Source organism: Rhipicephalus microplus, chromosome 3 (assembly GCF_043290135.1).
Source record: "Rhipicephalus microplus isolate Deutch F79 chromosome 3, USDA_Rmic, whole genome shotgun sequence".
In the NCBI taxonomy this organism is placed as follows: Eukaryota; Metazoa; Arthropoda; class Arachnida; order Ixodida; family Ixodidae; genus Rhipicephalus; species Rhipicephalus microplus.
Genome location: NC_134702.1, coordinates 285241620 through 285261853, shown reverse-complemented (window position 1 = coordinate 285261853; position 20234 = coordinate 285241620). Strand labels below are relative to the sequence as shown.

The following is a 20234-nucleotide window of genomic DNA, read 5'->3' as shown; positions in this document are numbered from 1 at the left end:
TTAGTTATCACGAGAAAGCGCTCGCCAAGAGCGCTCCACGCTCTTGGAACATGGACACAGCCGAGACGATCGGAACAAACCAAACAATACACATTTATTGAACTACTTTTGAAACGACGATATGGCCTCGGAGCTATTCTCGTGCAATATCAAGATGGCGGGGAATGCGTAATTACCTACGCTAGACGCGCGTTGTCATCTGTAGAGAACTACCCGACAAATGAAAAAGAATGTCTGGCAGTTGTATGGGCCATAACGAAATTCAGGCCCTTCTCGTACCCCAAGGCCTTTCTCGGCCTTGGGGCTGTCTCGCAAGATGGAGCCTTCGGTTACAGGAATTCGATATAACGATGGTTTACAAGTCTGGCCAGAAACACACCGACGCTGAATGTCTTTCCCGCGCCCCCGTCGAGATCGCTGCAGAAGACAAGGATGAAGACTTCAGCTGCCTTGCTCTTTTCGCATCGTTAAACGTGGCTGAGCAGCAACACGAAGACTTAGAACTACAACCACTGATCGAATACCTTGAGGGACGTCGCCCACAACCCCTACGTCAGTTTATGCGTGATTTGTCATCTTTCTGTCTACGCTAAGACATACTCTACAAGCGCAACTTTCATCCAACGGAAACTGTTTACCTCCTCGTTTTTCCTGCTGCTCTCCGCGATGATATTTTGCATGCTTGTCACGACTAGCCATCGTCAGGGCATCTTGGCTTCGTGCGTACTCTGGCGCGGATAAAGGGCAAATACTACTGGCGGAAACTTACGAAAACCGTCCAGCAGTACGTCAAAATATGCACAGCTTGCCAGCGTGGCGAAAATCCAACGATGAAACCAGCCGGTCTGCCTCAGTCGTTACTGCCCCCTCAAGCACCTTTTGAAAAGATCGGGATGGATTTACTCGGCCCATTTTCGAAGTCCACGGCTGGTAATCGCTGGATTGTGGTTGCCACGGACTACTTGACCAGATACTGCGAAACACAAGCCGCCCAGCGAGCAACAGCTTTTGATGTGGCTTTTTTTATTAAGAACATCGTTCTCCGCCATGGTGCTCCCACTGTGGTCATCACAGATCGTGGTACTGCTTTTACGGCACAGTTGCTCCGAGAGATCCTGTTGCTGAGTGGCACGATGCACCGAACAGCAACTGCGTACCACCCGCAGACTAACGGGTTAACCGAAGGCCTTAACAAAACGATTGCAGATATGCTTTTGATGTATGTCGCCAAGGATCAGGAGAATTGGGACAAAATCTTCCCGTAACTAACATTCGCTAGCAATACAGCTCTGCAGGAAACCACCGGCTTTGCTCCTTTTCGTCTGGTTTATGGCCGCGACGTCACCACAATGCTTGACATCATGCTACAACCAACTCTGCCACACATGATTACCCTGGACGTAGATGTATTTGTTCAGCGTGCCGAAAACGCCCGGCAGCTGGCGCGCCTTCGCTTTTCATCATGGCAAAATCAAAGTGCTCGCCGGTACAATACCCAGCACAGAGCAGTAATATACGAACCTGGTGATCTAGTCTGGGTTTGGACTCCTATACGTCAACGTGGACGCTCAGAAAAATTATGTCGGTACTTCGGACCCTACCGATTTCTTCATCGCCTTGAGGAAGTGACCTACTAAGTTGTCCCAGCAGACACGTTGCATTGTTCTCGTAGACCACACTCCTCGGATGTAGTTCACGTCTCCAAGATGAAGCCGTACTATTCGTGTTGACTGCAAGTCAGGAACTTTGTGATGTGGCACTTGCTTTCAAGACAATTGTACATTTGTTTCTCGCTTCTTTTTTTTTCACCTCGCCCTTTTTCTTTTCATTGGACACAGACATTCTGATTACCTTTTGTTGTTTTTCAGAGCAGCGGCATTCATGCGATGCTTCTTTTTTTTTTCTTTGGGGAGAGGGTAATGCCATGCTGTCTTGGTGGCAGAAGAGGAGGAAGAAGTGAATGGTTGCAGTGGCTGAGTAAACAATCGTCCACTTCGAGTTCCTGTCTATCGTTTCCTCTTGCAACATTATCGTCAGCCAAATAATTATACACCAATCGTGATTAATACCCTGAGACATCCTTATACAATATTAAACAACACTCAACAGCATGACAAACAAGGCGGTGTCGCTATCGCCTGTCCCACCATGTGGGCCCACAGCAGACGGCCAGCGGTGCCGTCCATGGCAGACTCACTGCTGAAGGCAACCGTCCGCGCTACCGCTGCACGTCAAATGAGACCAGCTTACTTCTTGCGCACCGCCACCAAGGCTTCCCGCCAGGCGTCGCGGCCGGCACTAATCGTTTTCTAACCATGATGATGATGGTGGCAATAAATGCTCACAAGCCCAACGCCACCTACCACTCAATAGTTGTGGCCCCGAAACACAGCTTCTGCGTGAAATGCACGCCATGCGAAACAAGCAGCTTTACAAGGGGTTCTAGCACCCCCACGACACTTACTGTCTAATGACACCTTTGTCACACAAACTGGCTCCTACCTGAGCCCAAAATGGTGTTGATTCAGGTCCTAATTCAAGTTGGCTCATTTCAATCGGCTTTGTTTTCTCTATGTATTCTTTTGAGAAAAGTGCAAAATGGTAAGCGTTATCACTCTTCTACCAAAATTGCATGAGAGAATGTTGCAAATTGAAAACAGTCTGTTCACCTAGTGTTTACCCTACCTTGCAGCTATGTGCTGCAATAGCTTATCTGTTTTTCATGGAATCTTAGTTCAAGCGGGCCCTTGTGTGGTGCTGCCTTCATGAGGAGAACTACCCTAGCTAAGTTATTACGGGGTTTTGGTTCGCCTTCAAATTGCACAATACCAAATGTTTAGCTTTGCATAGTGCTTCTGTTTTGAATGTCAGTTATCTTAAGCTTTGCATTTTGATGCTGTAGATATTGGCAAGTTCATTGGAATGAAAAGGGAGCAGTAGGAATCATGCCCATGTTTGTTTTAGCCCCCAACGAAGGAATGTGCTGGATTTAAAACAGAGTAGCATAAAATTTCTCATTGATAACATTGACAAACATACAGTGCAACACAGTTCGAAAAATAACTAAATATTTTGGTGATGCACACAAGTTGCTGTGTGCACAATTTTCTTAAAGCTTCTAAGAAAGTATTTATGAAAAGCCTTGAGGAAGTCCGCTCATCAATAATGAATAATAATTGTTAGGTTTTAATGTTCCAAAACCGCGATATGATAATGAGAGATGCCATAGTGAAGGGCCCAGGAAATTTTGTTCACCTGGGGTCCTTTAACGTGCACCTGAATCTAAGTACACAAGTCGTAAGCATTGCTCCTACATCGAAGATGCGGTCACGGCAGTCAGCAGTCGAGCACCATGACCACCAGACACTGTGGAAAGTCAGTCTATTGAACAGCGGTTACTTGTGTATACAGTTCACATACTGTGGCTGCGTGATTGCTGAATGAAGGCTTTGTTCTGACATGCTCCATTTAGTTGTACAGATAGATGGACCACTGTAAGGGCATGTTTTACTCAGTTCTTCCTTGAGGATGGCCTGCCTTTCATGCAAGAAGCTTGTTTTCCATATACCACATCACGGTGGCCATGCACACTGTCTGCCTGCAGCAAGTATTCTGTAAACAAGTTGTGCCTGTAAAAAATTCTGTGCTTTTTTTTCATTCAAGATTATTATTTTGATTGTCCTGTAGGTAGACCCCATGCGTTGAGGTAGTATGCAAAGGCTGATTGCTAAACTTTTTGTTCAGTAAAAGTTCATGTGCAATATATGACACTTGTCGTTATGGCTGTGAGCAACTCTTACTAATGCTTTTTGGTTTGCATGAATGCCCAACTGCCACCGTAACTAAATCGGTAGAACACCAGGTGCACCATTTAATGGTAGCAGACTCAGTCCCTGCCAGTGCCAAGTTGTCTTTTTGTCCACTTTAATATTCCTAACTTTGATGTTGTAATTACTATAGCACAGTTAAGGCATTACAATTAATATTGCTCATTTTTTATGTGGCTTCACTATCTGTTGGTTTTTACCATGGTTGTTTCGAACAGTGAAGCAAGCCCTTGGAATTAGAAACTCGACAAACCCAGTCTTCAGAAACATGTGCACAGAAAAGATAAGTATTGACGACTACATGTGTACGTGTCTTTGAGGGCTGATTTGTCGATTTTCCTGTGTACCAACAGGCACCATAGTGGACTCTTCTTTCAAGGAGACACACGAAATTGCCCTTTCTTTGTTAGTGCAGGTGACTCCTTCAGCAGCCTAGTCCAGCATGCAGGTGATCCAGACGCAGCCAGTCACTCCGACTGGCCGCTTCCAGTACGGAGGGGGCCCCAAATACGGTGGCGGGGGCTATGGAGGGCCACGCAACCAGGGTGGAGGGCCCTATGGTCCTGTCGGAGGTCGGCCCGGCATGACCTCCATGCAGAGCATCGAATTTGATGGCAAACGGCTACGCAAGGCAGTGGCGCGCAAGACCGTAGACTATAACACATCTGTGGTCGAGTACCTCGAGGTGTGTGCTACAAGTAATGTCACTAACAAAAAGAATTATTTCGTCAGCTTCATAGACCTTGAAAAACCTTTTCTTACTGACGCTCGGTCACGAATCATTCTAAAGGCATGTGGTGAAAACAAAATTACTGTTTTTGCAGCCACTGTGAATGAAAGTCCAGCAGCAGACTATTTAAGAATGTCTTGACGAAAATTGCATGCAACCTTGCATTTTGACAACCAGCATCAGGAAAAGCTTAAATTTAATGCCTCAACCTTCCTTGGTTTATATGGACATTTTGTATAAGTGAGTTTATTATATTATTAATGTTTTTGAAAAGGGAAGTTGTTTGTTATGTAGATAACTGTGTTTGCAGTGCAAAACTTTGTATGTGGACATGCGCAAGGTGGTCCAACATTTGAGCCCAGTGCGTTGTGTGTGCAGAATCGTGTCTGGCAGAGAGACTACCGTGATGCAAGGGCTCTGCAACCGGATTCAGGCTACTACACAAGGGTGAGCAGTGGCTTAACTCCCCTCGTTTTGCTGAGTGAATCGGCTTCAAGGGCGCTGCCTTCAGCTCCAGTAGATCCTGAATATATCGAACTTGAAGGGGATTGCGAAATTGTTCAAAATAACAATAATTTGAAATGCAAAATGTTTGCATTCAAGGCTTAAACTAATGCATTGCAGGCCCATAGACAGTTTTCAAAAATTCTGACAAGCTAATGTGGTCAGGGGCTGATAACAGGAACATTTATTTACAGTAACTATATACTGAATATAGATAGATACTATATGACCGATGGTAGCATTTAGAAGCTCACGATTTAAGTTTTGTGGGAGCTTATGGTAGCGTCTCGACACTTGTGTTTTAAGCCCTGGTCTTCCGAAGATTCTCTGTAAGAGAAAACAAACGAGGTCAGGACAGTCGTCTTCATCTCTGCCCCCAAAATAAAAAACTTAAACCCCGCGTGTTTCCTAACTTAGAAAAGAGGGAAAAGGCACGCCCAGTTCGTCTTGTGTAGCGCATTGTATGTTGTGCGGAAGCACTACATAATGCACAATGCGATGATACGCACAGCACAGTCCAATTGACGGCGTGTCCCATGTGCAAATTAACTGTGTAGTGCAGTGCAGTGTTGACTCATCAATGGGGTCTGCATCGCCAGCCAGGCCATTGCCTGTGGGAAGGGACATGAAGGCACCACAGAATGTGGAAAACATATCCGAAGACGGATCCCACACGTTTGGCCCACTGTCCAATGCATCTCGATGAACAAAGCAGTGCAGAAAAGACCACAGTTTCTAGGCAGCTTTGACTGCCAATAGCCCTTCCTAGGCCATCAGTCGGTCGCATGTGTCCAAAGAGTTTTTGACCAGGGGAGCCGATGGCACTGAATAATCCGAAACACGACCGTTTTGTTGCCGCTTTTGGCACACCTCGGGAGCGTTGACCCATAACAAAGCAGGGTAGGATTAGCCGCAGTGATCTCATGCGTCCAAGCAGCCCCAAGCCGAATTTCGACCCAATGTCCCAATTGTATGAATGCTATCTCCCGAAAAGTGTCCACAACAGCAGAGGCATTTTTTTAATCATGCACATGCATCAGCGTTTCCTGCTGTGACAGTTGTGGTGCTGCATTTGCAAATACGTTACTAGTTTACTGTAACCATATTGTAGAGCACCGCTAAGTGTGTAGCGAGCCTTTGGGTGAAGGTCGGCAACCACAAGATGTGCTCACCACTGTACCTAAAGAAGGCGAGGGAAAAGGCATCACAACTTTTGCTTCTGGTCTTGGCCCCCGTGTTTTGTATGCTAGGCTTATGCCACCTGTCTAAGCATCAGTCGTGTGTGTTAAACGGTTGTGGGTTGCCCTGAGTTCGGTTTTAAAGGGGCCCTGTGACACTTTTGGGACAGCCTTATTTAGCATTGGGACGCGTGTAGTGATGATTACTGAGACGAATGCAACAAAAATGATGGAAATCGGGGCACGGAAAGTGAAGTTATGAGTCCTCAATGTTCAAAACTCAAGCAGATGATGAGAAGAAACCTTCTTTTTCGCATTTCACTCAACTGCTGATGTCAAATACCGCTTCCAACCACAGCGCGCGTCTGATAAAGACATTCCAAAAGTGTCACCTCATGGTGACTTTTACACAATACCTGGCTACCGGTCTTTTTGACGGCGTCGTTAGCATGGTTATTACGAACCACTTGCCTCGGGTAGCACGTGCTCCCACAGTCACACTGTGTAAGATACGCGCATATGCTTCATCTGGCATGCAAGACACATTCTACGGCAGTGCTGGCGCTCCCCGCCTGTTGTATTTTTGGCTCACTAAAAACGCGGCACGCGTTTCCACTTTTAGTTGCTGGTGTGCTGTAGCCTTGTTTGCAGGCTAAGGGTTGTGTTTGTTGTTCTGAAAATACATCATTTAGAAACAGGAGTTGTTTTTTCTGAGAAAGTACAAAAAAGGTTTTTTCTATATTTAAAAGCATTCACCCGTATGGCCTAGCTAACACTATATTAATATTGCACGCTATTTCTTGCATCAAGTCAATAAAAAACGAACGGTGTTGGTCGTCACGTCACATGACAAGACTTGACTTCTTAAAACAAAAATAGCTTATGTGTGTCGTCGCTGTAGTCTGAAATGAAGGTAGTTTGTCCCGCTATTTTTGAAATATCGCATGCTCAAATCAAGCCAGATTTTCTATTTTAAGTTATCTTAGTACATAAAACGCAATAGACTCTATCATTCGCTTGATTCTCGTGGTTCTCTGTACGATTTTCGTACTTATGCTAGAAGGACTCCGAAGACTCGAACGATCTATGGACGACAATGCTCATATTTTCAGATACCCACGTTTTTAAACAAAATCGACAGCCTTCTAGATATAAATGGTACAGTTTCTAAGCATACGATCAGGATGGTATTGATTGAAAACAACATTGAATTTTCTTGACTATCGTTCTATGTGTCCGCTTTGCCTAAGTAGTATCTGATGCTTTTTATGTGTGTGTTCTTTTTCCTATGCTACCCTGTGTATATTGTTATTTTTGTATATCTCTTGCAATAGTGATGACAAATCCCAACTTATATCTATTGGTATTTAAAACATTACGATGGTTATGTATATATCTGTTTACTAGAAATAACATTTTATTACTGTTGTATGTGTTACAGTATTTGCACATGTACCTTTTGTATTTTTGTATATTTTTGTATTTTTTCTGTATCCTGCAAAGTTCTTATGACAGCCTGTCAGCCTCACTGTGTTTCGAGCAAAGGCCCTTAGTCAGGCTTTCAGCCTTTTGCTTTTGCTCCGTTTTCTGTACTGGCACAGAAAGAAACAAATAAAGAAGAAGAAGAAGAAAAATTAAAATTATAACAGCATCGATTTCGGCGTTGCCATCTGCGCATTGATATTGCCACGTTCTATTTCTCAAGTTTTGTTATCGCCCACTACACACTACACAATTCTCACACTACGCACTACACACACTACACTACATACTACACATTTCTCAGCGCAAACCGCGCCTGCAGTTTTCGAGAAGCTTCAGGACTGTAATAGATTATTTCGATATGATCACGCCCACTCTGTGAACTGTACAGATTAGTCAGGAACCTACGTCACCGACAGCGATAACGCTAGAACATTCGATGGCAAGAGTATAAACGCCGACGCACTTTGCCGTTTGAAAGTAGTTGATCGACGGCCGACGCTTGTTCACTGCTATCTGTGCAAGACTGCTACTGTAATCGGACTTTCCGTTTACCGGGCACAGGTTCGCCCAAATAAACAGTCAATTTCCAACATAAGGTCTCCTGTTTTCGGCAACGTCACGACCCCGTGACATCTGGTGGAGGTGCTGCTTTGTTCATGTACCAGACGCCCCCGTCAAGCCATGAACCCAGCCCACGTCTCCGAGAAGACACCGACGCCAACCAGGAGCCGCGAACAGCCGCCGACATCAAGGTCTATCACCGGAGTACGAGCTTCTACAAGACAAGGCGCGGAAGACAAAGGCCATGACCTCGACTGCAGCGATAATGACAACCACACCGTCCCAGCCCGCGATCGTCATGCATAAACCCAGGGAACCACCAACTTTCCATGGGTCATCGTTCGAAGACCCAGAGACCTGGCTAGAAACATACGACCGTGTGGCTGCCCTCAACCACTGGGACAATGAAGAAAAGCTCCGTCGTGTACTTCTACCTGGAAGACACTTTAAGGACCCGGGTCGAGCATTGGGAGTCCACGCTCCGAACGTGAGATGTCTTCTGCGGCGCATTCCTGCAAACGTTCGCGAGCGTCGCTCACAAAGAGAGGGCCGCTGCTTTACTAGAGACCCGGGTTCAGCTGCCAAATGAAAATGTTGCCATTTTCACAGAAGGGATGACCCGCCTATTCCGTCACGCTGACCCAGACATGCATGAGGAGAAGAAAGTTCGTGTCCTCATGTGAGCGGTCAAACAGGAGCTTTTCAAGGGACCAATGAGGAATCCACCAAACACCGTCCAAGAATTTGTATTCGTGGCGACCACTGTCGAAAAAGCCCTGGACATGCGCACCAGACAGTATAATCGTCGCCGGACTCTAGAATGCGCTGCTGCTTAAGCCAGTGACTCCGAAGACCTGCGTGAAACGATCCAAGCGATCGTGCGGGAAGAGCTGCGCAAGCTGTTGCCTTCGGCGCAGCCTTAAGTTGATTCGATCGCCGACTTTGTGCGAGAAGAAGTTTGGCAATCGCTTCGAATTCCCCAAACACCGCTGCCCGAGCCGGAAACTATGAGCTATCCCGCTGCAGTGCGCCACAACGCTCCTCCCCGTCCATGCCAAAACGCCGCCCCATCGCACTTCCGTCGCCAGACGCCACCGCCGCCACCACCCCCACCGACGTCTTACCATTCGCCAGCGGGCTAGCGCAGTGCGCCGAGGAAAACGGACGTTTGGCGTTCACCTGACAACCGCCCGCTCTGCTACCACTGCGGCGAGGTCGGGCACACATACCGCCATTGATAGTACCGACAGATGGCACTGCGTGGCTTCGCCGTCAATGCACCACGTCTGCAGCCAGGGGAACGGCCACGCGACATCACCGACTACCTGACAAGAACTCAGTGGACACCACGAAGTCCTTCCCGTTTGCCGTCGCCCAGACGCCGCATGTCACCGCATCACCAGGAGTACTCTGGCCCAACATGGGGCCGGTCTCCTAGCCCTTATCCGGGAAACTTAGGGCAGCAACCGATGGAGGTGTGGTTGCTGTGCGACGAACCTTGATGATCCTCCTCCGATGACGCCACCGCGACAGAGCTTTCCGAACACAACGCCAACCAGGCAAAGCTTTGACGGCGAAACCTCATTTACCGAACGTGACCTGACGACGCAACATGGAAGCAGCAGAACAAGCCGACGCAGCCGTGACCTGACGCCACACCCTAACTGTAAAGCAAGACGGCGAACTAGTGACCTCGAAGTTCTTATCGACGGCCACAGTGTGACCGCTCTCGTCGATACCAGAGCTGACTATTCAGTCATCAGTGGGTCGTTCGCCGTGAAGTTGAAGAAAGTTAGGACAGCTTGGGAAGGCCCTGAATTTCGCACAGCCGGAGGTCATCTCGTAATGCCTGCAGAAATCTGCACAGCGAGAGTCACCATTAACGGCCGCATTTATGCTACTGACTTCGTAGTCCTACAGCGTTGCTCGAGAGATGTCATCCTTGGCATGGACTTCTTATGCCTCCATGATGCTGTCATCAACCTAATAACAAAGTCGATAATGTTATCTACAGAAGAAGCACCACCGCCGCGCACGCCATCAGGAAACCATGCCTTGAATGTGCTGAAAGAACAAGTCACCATTCCACCTCGCTCCAGCGTCATTATTTCAGTTGGCGCTCCTAAATCACCTGAGTTGGAAGGCATCATTGAAGGCAGTCAGCATCTGTTGGTCACCCGAAATATTTGCGTCGCAAGAGGAGTCGCTGAGCTGCGGGGAGGCAAAGCAGTGGGTATGCTCATGAATTTGAGCAATGAGTGCAAACTTGTGAACAAAGAAACAATGGTCGCATACATCGAAGAAATTGTGGAAGCCACCAATGCTTTCGCCCTCGCCGATTCTGCGGAACCTGCTCAGAGGAACCAAGCCCCTCCCAGAGCCTTCGACGTCAATCCCAGACTTCCGAACCATAAACAAGAACAGCTCAAGGCCCTGCTCCTGCAATACGAAGATTGCTTTTCGTCGTAATCAAGAATTTGGCAGACCCAATCACGAAACATCGCATCATAACCGAAGAAAATGCCGGACAACTCCGTCAGAGTCCGTACAGGGTTTCGACGCGAGAACGCGAGGCCATCAAGAGACAAGTTGATGAAAGGCTGCGGGATGACATCATCCAGCTGTTCAAGAGTCCATGGGCGTCCCCCGTGGTGTTAGTGAAGAAAGAGAATGGGACCCTACGTTTCTGCGTCGATTATCGCCGCCTGACCAAAATCACAAGAAAGGATGTGTATCCTCTCCCACGAATAGACGACGCACTTGATTGGCTCCATAACGTCAAGTACTTTTCGTCAATGGACCTCAAGACTGGCTATTGGCAAATCGAAGTCGACGAAAGAGACCGAAAGAAGACTGCGTTTATAACACCGGACGGCCTCTTCGAGTTTAAGGTGATGCCCTTCAGTCTTTGCTCAGCGCCTGCAACTTTTCAACGCGTTATGGATACGGTACTGGTAGGAATTGAAGTGGCAGACTTGCCTTGTGTACTTGATGACGTCGTCGTGTTTTCCTCGAGTTTTGACGAGCATCTTTGGCGCCTTGAAGCTGTACTTCAAGCCATCAAGACGTTCGGACTCACACTGAAGCCAGAAAAGTGCAGATTTGCGTACGAGGAGCTCTTGTTTCTGGGGCTCGTGATTAGCAAGTCTGGAGTTCGTCCCGATCCGCGGAAAACAGCCGCCATCGCCGACTTCCTGCCTCCCACTGACAAGAAGGCAGTGCGCCGATTTCTGGGTCTGTGCGCCTATTATAGGCGGTCGTGAAAAACTTCGCCCGCATCGCCGATCCACTCACTAACCTTACCAAGGCCGACGTGGAGTTCAAGTGGGGAACGCTGCAGCAACACACTTTTCAGGAGCTTAAACATCGCCTCTAGACGCCTCCATTACTTGCCCATTTTGACGAATTCGCCGAGACAGAAATACACACGGACGCAAGCAGTGTAGGTCTTGGCGCCATTCTTGTGCAGAGGGCTGACGGACATGAAAGGGCAATTCAATGGCAATTCGGCGGCAGGGCACCTCGGTGTTTCTCGCATGCTCGCGAGGATACAAGAAAGGTACTACTGGCCACGTCTTAATATTGACATCACTCGTTATGTGAGGACATGCCGGGACTGTCAGTGATGCAAGACGCCGCCGACAAGGCCAGCGCGACTTTTGCAGCCAATTGAACCACCTCGCCGACCATTCCAGCAGATTGGTATGGACCTATTGGGGCCATTCCCGACGTCGGCTTTCGGAAACAAGTGGTTCGTGGTAGCTAACGACTACGTCACCCGCTACCCCGAGACAAAAGTCCTGCCCAAAGGCAGCGCATCCGAGGCAGCTAAGTTCTTCGTCGAAAATATCGTCCTACGTCATGGAGCCCCGGAGGTCCTTATCACCGACAGAGGAACGGCATTTACTGCTGACCTAACTCAAGCGATCTTGGCATACAGTCAGACAAACCACCCCCGGACGACAGCGTACCACCCACAGACCAACGGCCTCACCGAGTGGCTAAACAAGACGATCGCCGACATGCTGGCAATGTACGTCGATGTCGAACACAAGACGTGGGACGCCATTCTTCCGTACGTGACCTTCACATACAACACGGCGGTGTAGGAGACAACACAGATATCTCCATACAAATTCGTCTACGGAAGGAGCTTGGCAACGACGCCCGATGCCATGTTTCCCAACGTCACCGACGAAGAAAACCTCGGTGTGAGTGAGTACCTTCAACGCGCCGAAGAAGCCCAACAACTCGCGTGTACTTGGTATCAAGAATCAACAGACGACCGACAGCCGCCGTTACAATCTTCGACGACGCTTTGTGGAATACCAGCCCGGTGAACGTGTTTGGGTGTGGACGCCGATATGCCGACGTGACTAAGTGAAAAGCTTCTGCGACGGTACTTCGGACCGTACAAGGTGGTTCGATGTTTCGGCCCTCTTGATTACGAGGTTGTCCCCGACGGCGTCACGAACTCTCAACGACGCCGATTGCGAACGGAAGTCGTCCATGTCGCGCCTCAACCTGTTTCATGAGCGTTAATAAACTGAAACAGTGTTTTTTGTATTATTGCTGTATAGTAATTTATTTATTGTATTTTCTTGCATTATTGACGTACCTTCACCTTTAGTTAAAGCATCGGGACAATGCCTTTTTCAGCGGGGGGCGATGCCGCATTCCATTTCTCAAGTTTTTTTATCGCCCCAATACACTACACAATTCTCTGCGCAAACCGTGCCTGCAGTTTTCGAGAAGCTTCATGACTGTAGTAGATCATTTCAATAAGATCACACCCAGTCTGCGAACTATACAGATTATTCCGGAATGTACGTCATCGACAGCGATAACGCTAGAACACTCGATGGCAAGAGTATAAATGCCAACGCACTTTGCCGCTTGTGAGGAGTTGATCGACGGCCAACGCTCCGTTCACTGCTATCTGTGCAAGACTGCTAGTGTAATTGGACTTTCCCTTTACCGGCCACAGGTTCGCCCAAATAAACAGTTAAATCCCAACATAATGTCTCCTGTCTTCGGCAACGTCACGACCTTGTGACAATATCGAGGCTGTTCCACAGCACCAGAAGGACTGATGAAGAATATATGCTCAAATAGTGTCGAAAAGCCCCTTTAAGGCCGATAGCAGTATCAAAAGCAAAGAAGCAGCTGCAAATGTTTTTGGGCTCATGCAAAGCTGAGGTCTTGTGTTTTGAGACTTCGTGGAATGGTGGCAAGTACCGATTCTGTACCGTGTCCACTTGTGATTTTAGCGTTTTGCATGGCAGAAAGCCTGACATAAGGGTGCACATCGCTTCACAAAAGCATCAGAACTTCGTTTTGTGCTGGGGAAGGTCAGGGCAACATCGGAAGTTTCTTTCAAAATTGTTGTGAAACTGGCGCAATCCACGCAGAATGGCTGTTCAAGAGATTTTGTGTGAAAAACAACTTGTTGCTGAGCGTATCTCAGGATACTGAGAACGATTGGGAAGTATGAGGGGGCTAAGTGGTACTGGTGCGGATGTTAAAAAAACAATTTCTATCGTCAAAGAAATGGTTGCACATGCCGAAAACAAAATAGTGGAGGCTCTGAAATGCCTTGCATTACATTGCGGTGGACAGAAGCAACGACTTCAAGTCGCAGATATCTCAGATTCAATAGTTTCCGATATGTAAACCCCTCCTACCCTCCTCTTCCCTCTTCTCGTGGTGCAGTCTCTCGAATTCACAAACCGCTAGTTTGGAAGGTATTTCATTATCATTGAAGCTTTCCAAATAAGCAAATTCAGCACCTTCAGTCACAATGTCGCTGAAACACTGAGCTATCTACTGTGGCAAAAGGGTGCTTGGCAGTGGCATTGGCACCTTCGTAATTGCACAGCATCGCCAATGTCAGCCATGATGACAGCATTGATGGGGTCAGAAACAGCTATGTTGTCATCTGCAACTGAAGAAGTCACTCGCTGTGTGAGATGGCTCCCAAAAATGCTAATAAGTTGCGAACTTCGCCGGAGCACCGTTTGTTGTTGTTACCACTCATTACACTCCCAAGGTTATCACTTGGGGCCAAAGCCCAGAACGATGCTTTACTTGATGTCACTACAAGCACCAACCAGTCATGGGGAAAAAAGGCGAGAAATGCACTAGCAACAATGCTGCTCACAAAGGTCCCCATCGCTGGCTTGGTGATAGCAGTGTCACTTGTGGCTCTGGCTTTTAGCAGGCAGCCTCTTGTTTGGCTTAAAAAACAAGAAAAAATGCAGCATCCGAGATGTGGGCTCTCAAACTGAAAACACCAAAAATGCGTCGCAAGTTTTCGCGTCTTGAAGGCCATGCTTTTTGAACCCGCATGTTATCCTGCATCAACAAATGGAGAAGGAAATGTGAACATTCCAACATGGCCGCCGAGTCACTTCACATTTTCTTTTTGATGTGAAATCTACTTTTTTATAATACACTATACACGTGCATTAAAACCTGCACATCGTACATGATACGTACTGGTAGGCTTACATGTGCTGTGCAGCGAACAAGATCAACATGGATGGGATCGCACTGGTTTTTTGTCACCTGCGTGCAAAGAGTGATAGGAACTCATCAGAATGCAGCCAAGAATTGATCAATATTTGTGAGAAAAAAATGCACTTTCGATGCTTCCATGCAGCACAGCACAGTGTTTGATTTAATGGCTTTTTCCCTGTGTGCGTTAGTTCAATATATGCATGCGCCATCCCGATACTTTTGCAGGGGAAATTTACAGAGATTTCTGAACTGTTCATTATATTCAGTAATTCTGGATATGTGAATTTGATAATCCGAGATCGACAGTGTGACTCTTATGCAGTGGCACTACGAGCTGGCAACTGGGCTGTGAACGGGTACTGAAATAAAAATTTTCATTTGCCGTTTCTTTTCATCAAATGAAAGGCCAAGGGCTCAAGAGCCTAGATTATGTGCTGCTAAGCATGAGTGCACTCAGCAAAAGTAATTACAGTGCATTTTCAGTTCCCAGTGTACCCTGACGTTGCAACATGGCATGAGCTTCTTGCAAGCAAGATGTGACGTTTCCACGACCACTCAGAACCGTAGCTCTGTGAGTGCTGCACAAGTGGCCGTCTTGGAACGTTTTGGGGACGCACAAGGGACCATGTTAGAAGTTTTGGCACCTGATGCTGTCACAACCAGCGAGACTGCAATGACAGAGCGCTTTAACAAGACACTTGCGAACATGCTTTGCATGTACGTTGATATGGAGCATAATAACTGGGATAAGATCTTGCCATACGTCACGTTTGCATATAACACTGTGCATCAAGGAACAACACATATGACGCCATTCGGTCTTCTTTATGGTCGTGAAGTTAGAACTATGCTAGATGCTATGCTGCCACTTGAGTGCGAAGGTGACGAAACGGATGTTGATTACATCACCCAGCTTCCCGAAGAACCCAGACAACTTACGCCCATAGGTATTTGTCGTCAGCAGGACTATGATTCAAAACGTTACAACCTTCTTCACTGACCAGTCTCATATGAGCCGGGAGAGAAATTCTGTGTCTAGACTACAATTCAGCGTCGTAGCCTCTTGGAAAAACTGTCAAGATGGTACTTTGGGCTGTATAAAATTCTGCAACGCTATGATGTCATTTCCGATAGAGCTCACTGCTCAAGACGTCAAAGGCATTTACCAGAAGACGTGCACATAGTTAGAATGAAACCATATTTGTCCAAAAGAACTCATGCGCTGCCAGTGGTTACAAACAACTGTGATTATGAAACATCGGGGCGATGCTTTCTTGGAAGGGAAGCTGGTGTCGCAACTAAAAGCTGCCAGGATGGTAGAGGACAACTAAGTGACGAGCATGAGAAACAACCACCCCTGAGATCGGAGGAAGGCGATGTTGAGTCTTCTGTTCTTGTTGGCGATCTGTAAATACAAAGCTTGGTTTTTCCTTGTCACAGCGAGGTTTTGTCTCCTGTTGTTTCCGCATCGCGACATTAAGGCTCCAGAAGTAGTACTGTAGCCTGACATAAAGCTAGTGTTGGTGTCGGTACGTCAGGCATTGGAAAATTGGCTTAAGTACCGAAATAAAATATCTAATCAGCATTTGCTGAGCCTCACAATTGCTCAGAGACCTTTGTACATGGGAGCTTTGTGTGATAGTGTAAACGCAGCTTTGAAAAATGGTGTCAGTACCCCTTTAAATTACATAAGGTACCCTGGGGTAATTCCTCTGAAGATTTTGAGGCACCTGTAATCTTTGAATTTTTGTTTGATGATTTGCCCTGACTGTTTGCCGCTGTATACCTAAAAGAGCGCTGACACAAATATTCGTATGGAAACGCACACATCACCTACAAAATAACTGATAACTAGCCTAGTCAACTTGAGCAGTTTACAGTGCTACAGGCAGGCATTGTTTGAAACTGAAGAAAAGAAACACTGCCCTGCAAATAGTAAACGAGTGGTTGTTCACTCACTTTCTGGACAGAAGGGCAGCTTGTGGTTACTTCTTTGTCTTGAAGCACCATTCACTTCATCTGAGTGGAGACACTGTGCCAGATGGGATAGCTACAGCACCTCCAGCGTAGCGAGCAGCTGCCGATCGAACTGCCATGCAATGCGAAAAGGAAACAACACAACATTGACACGGAGTGATGTAATGCATTGGGCAGGGTGCCGCGAGCACCGCTGCCCGCTCTTGCGGAAAGAAGCAAGTTCAGGGGCACTGTGTCAGGCAAATATTGGGATCACTGTATCTCTGGTCCTGCTTTAGCTTTTGGAAATAATCATTCTTTTGGCTATGTATTTCTGGGAGGTGTCTGACTCATTTCAATGTGTGTTACACGCCCATATCAAAAGGTGGTTCATGACCCCTTTAACAGAATTAGCATGTAGTATTTTAAAGGACCCCTGGCAGCATATCTTTTGTTAGCAACTTTTTTTCAGTAATTTATAGCTTTGCGACAGGTGATCTCAAAATTGTATTCTACATGCAGGAATGCATTGCTTAATTGATGCTAGCATAGTTAATCCAGAACGCTCACTTAAATACCATAAGAAGCTAGTGCCCCACAGCAGTGGAGCGCCTGAGACTACGTACGCTAAAGCTTCGGTGACGTTAGCACTGGTATTTTAAAGCCAAGGACCCACGGGCATTGAAGCACGAAATGATGTGAATGCTTTGAGAGCGTCCCCCTCAGAAACACCTTGAGAACAGAGTGAGAGGGGTGAAGAACAATAGTCCTTGCCAGTTGGGCTATTGTGCACGTCTCGCAAATGTTCTCTAATGTCGACAATACTCGTCTTATTTGTGGAACATCACGCGAGGCCTCTATCTTCGTCCAACCAGAGAAAATGTCAAATGATGCTGATAACTCAAATCACCACTCGCTTTTACTTTAGAACCAAATTTAAAAGTCTACACGCAGGATCCTCAAACAACACAAGCATCTTGAGTTTCCAAATTTGGTGTCGGGGGTCGTTTAACCAGCCAGATCCAGTCATGTGCGGTCTAGTTGGAACCACTGGTCGAGAGATCTGATTGCGAATATTTGTCGCGGCCATTTTCATTGCCTGCCCAAAGTACGTCGTCCTTAATTCCCTTGAGCATGTTCGAATGGCCCATTTTTTTGGAGCTCTGCTCTACAATGCTCTACAAAGCGATACCAGAGGACCTGAGTTTTCTCGCATAATTAAAAGGGTTTCAATGGCAAGGGACTTCTATTAGCAAGCGGGTGCTTTTCTTTTTTATCCCGTCCCGAACATCGCATATTAAAGAACTTCACATTAAATTGCTTACTGGCTGCACGGTTTCAATTTTCTTCGACACAGACAGTAAATTTCATCGTTTATATTGTAGCCCATTGCAAGAAAACAGTAATAAACACGATTGACAGATGGCAATACCTAAGCTTGAAAAATCAACGAAGCATTTGCTTTTGTTGCAGCACAGACACAGGGAATGAGGGGAACAGTTCGGGCAACAGGGCCTTGCACATCTCCGATGCAGAAAATGGTCTGTGCGTGTCGTAAGTTTGCATTCTCACAGTTTAAGTGAGGGCGAGATAGAGGCAACGACCTGTCAGCAGGTTTTGGTGTTCAGGTACGGTATTTCAAGGATCATAGTTCGGGCGGAAGTCCTCAGAAGAAAAGACTTCATACTTGCCACCCTTTTTATGTATGACTGTGCGAGGGGGGCACCCGTTCAAAGCATGCAAAGGTGAAAAGTCTACGCTCAATATAACAGAGTTGAATGTTACATGAAAATAAGTTTGTTATATACAAAAATTAGTCATAAAGGTTTATATATCTATTGTAAGAGTATTCTTCATTTACTTTGTTTTAACTGGTATTTTGTTATAACGAGGTTTGAGTGTATTCGTGCATGTGCTGGCAAGGTGGCTCGAGCAGGTGAGAGAGTGCAAAATATGTAAGTAATTTTTTTTATTAAACCTGGTGTGCGACATACTGCGCACAAACTGGCGCAGCCAGCGTGACTCGACCGCATGCTGCAAGGCGCGTCCGATAATGGACAGCGCCTCCGCTTTTTTACCAGAGGCTGACGTCACCACAGGTGGCTATAAGACCCAAGCTGCCAGGCTCGCTACAATGATTGTTTCTCTAACCGTTCGAGCGCAGAATCAGTTGGCTTGCCCTGCTTTTGCTAATAATAAACGATCGTTGCCTTTCATGTTGGGATCTGTCCTTCACCAACTCCGCATCCCACATCTGGTAACCCGAAAATCGAACTAACCGCACCGCCATGGCCAAGCAAGAAGCCCTCGCTGCTCTTTACCAAGAAATACAACTATTCAAGAGCTACTTCAGGCTTAACAACAGTCGTGCTTGGTCCACGCCCACCAAAGCTGTGTTCTAGCGAGCGCTTTCACTCCTTCAACCACAGTGCCCTGCATCTCCATACCACCAAAGTTTCCCAAATTCTGGCCAGGAAGCCCAGCCACCTGGCTCATCATGATGCAGGCTGCTTTCTGATTGTGCAACATCATCTCGCAGCAGGAAAGGTATGCCTGCCATCTCCGTAGACATGCTTCCTCCTGCTCTGCGATGCGTTGTACCTACTCTGGGACCACAGGCACACGACGGACTTAGAGGTTTCGTGCTAGTTTATATCAACCGGCAGTGCCACGTCACTGACTAGCTGCCATGCGAAACATTAGCATCGCATCTTGGGTCGCCACTACCTCTGCGCCCATCCCGGTAGCTGATTGTACCACGTCTGCCTTGCCGACCATCGTGCCATCTACTCTTCCCACCTTGACGGCCGCTAGTCCTACAACCGTCGCTGCTGCCCCGCCGCGGTGGTCTAGTGGCTAAGGTACTCGGCTGTTGACCCGCAGGTCGCGGGATCGAATCCCGGCTGCAGCGGCTGCATTTTCGATAGAGGTGGAAATGTTGTTGGCCCGTGTGCTTGAATTTGAGCGCACGTTAAAGAACCCCAGGTGGTCGAAATTTCAGGAGCCCTTCACTACGGCGTCTCTCATAATCATATGGTGGTTCTGGGACGTTAAACCCCACATATCAATCAATCAATCTACTGTTGCTGCTTCCATCACCACTGCCCCAGCTTCGCTGAACTTCCGCGCTATATCCTTCGCACCTAGCACAACCTTGACTGAACTACCCGCTTCTATTCCTGCCGAAGCCACATTAGCTACGGAAGTCTTGGTCGATACAACCCCGGTATTTCTTGAAAGCACACTTGTAACTACTGAAAATGCTCAGCCTGTCGGGCTGACTGCTATAGCCTTGCCTAGTGCGGCTTCCACTGAGGCCCCATGTTGTGGTGCTACCCTGGATCCATGTGCTGGGCCTTTCACTCTCCTATTTACTTCACCAGAAGTGTCTATCACTGGCCTTCCGAACCAGGAGCAGTCAAACGCAGCCACGGCTTCCACTAGCACCCCTTCAACAGTTCCCGTTAAGCCTCC

The 20234-nt window shown here is 47.2% G+C and overlaps 1 protein-coding gene across 6 annotated transcripts in view; it reads left to right on the top strand.

The window, feature by feature from the left end:
- Window positions 1–20234, top strand: part of LOC119167658 (WD repeat domain 33) — a 325197-nt gene that overhangs the window by 22998 nt on the left and 281965 nt on the right. For 4 of the 6 annotated variants that reach the window (XM_037419193.2, XM_075891074.1, XM_075891073.1 and 1 more), the window contains exons 2-3: window positions 4243–4512; window positions 4936–5004. In XM_037419193.2, coding sequence (XP_037275090.1) covers window positions 4270–4512; window positions 4936–5004 — 312 coding nt within the window. In that variant the 5' untranslated portion in view covers window positions 4243–4269. Of the gene's footprint in view, window positions 1–4237; window positions 4513–4935; window positions 5005–20234 lie in introns of all 6 variants that reach the window. The other 2 variants (XM_037419187.2, XM_037419178.2) reach the window with 1 other exon arrangement.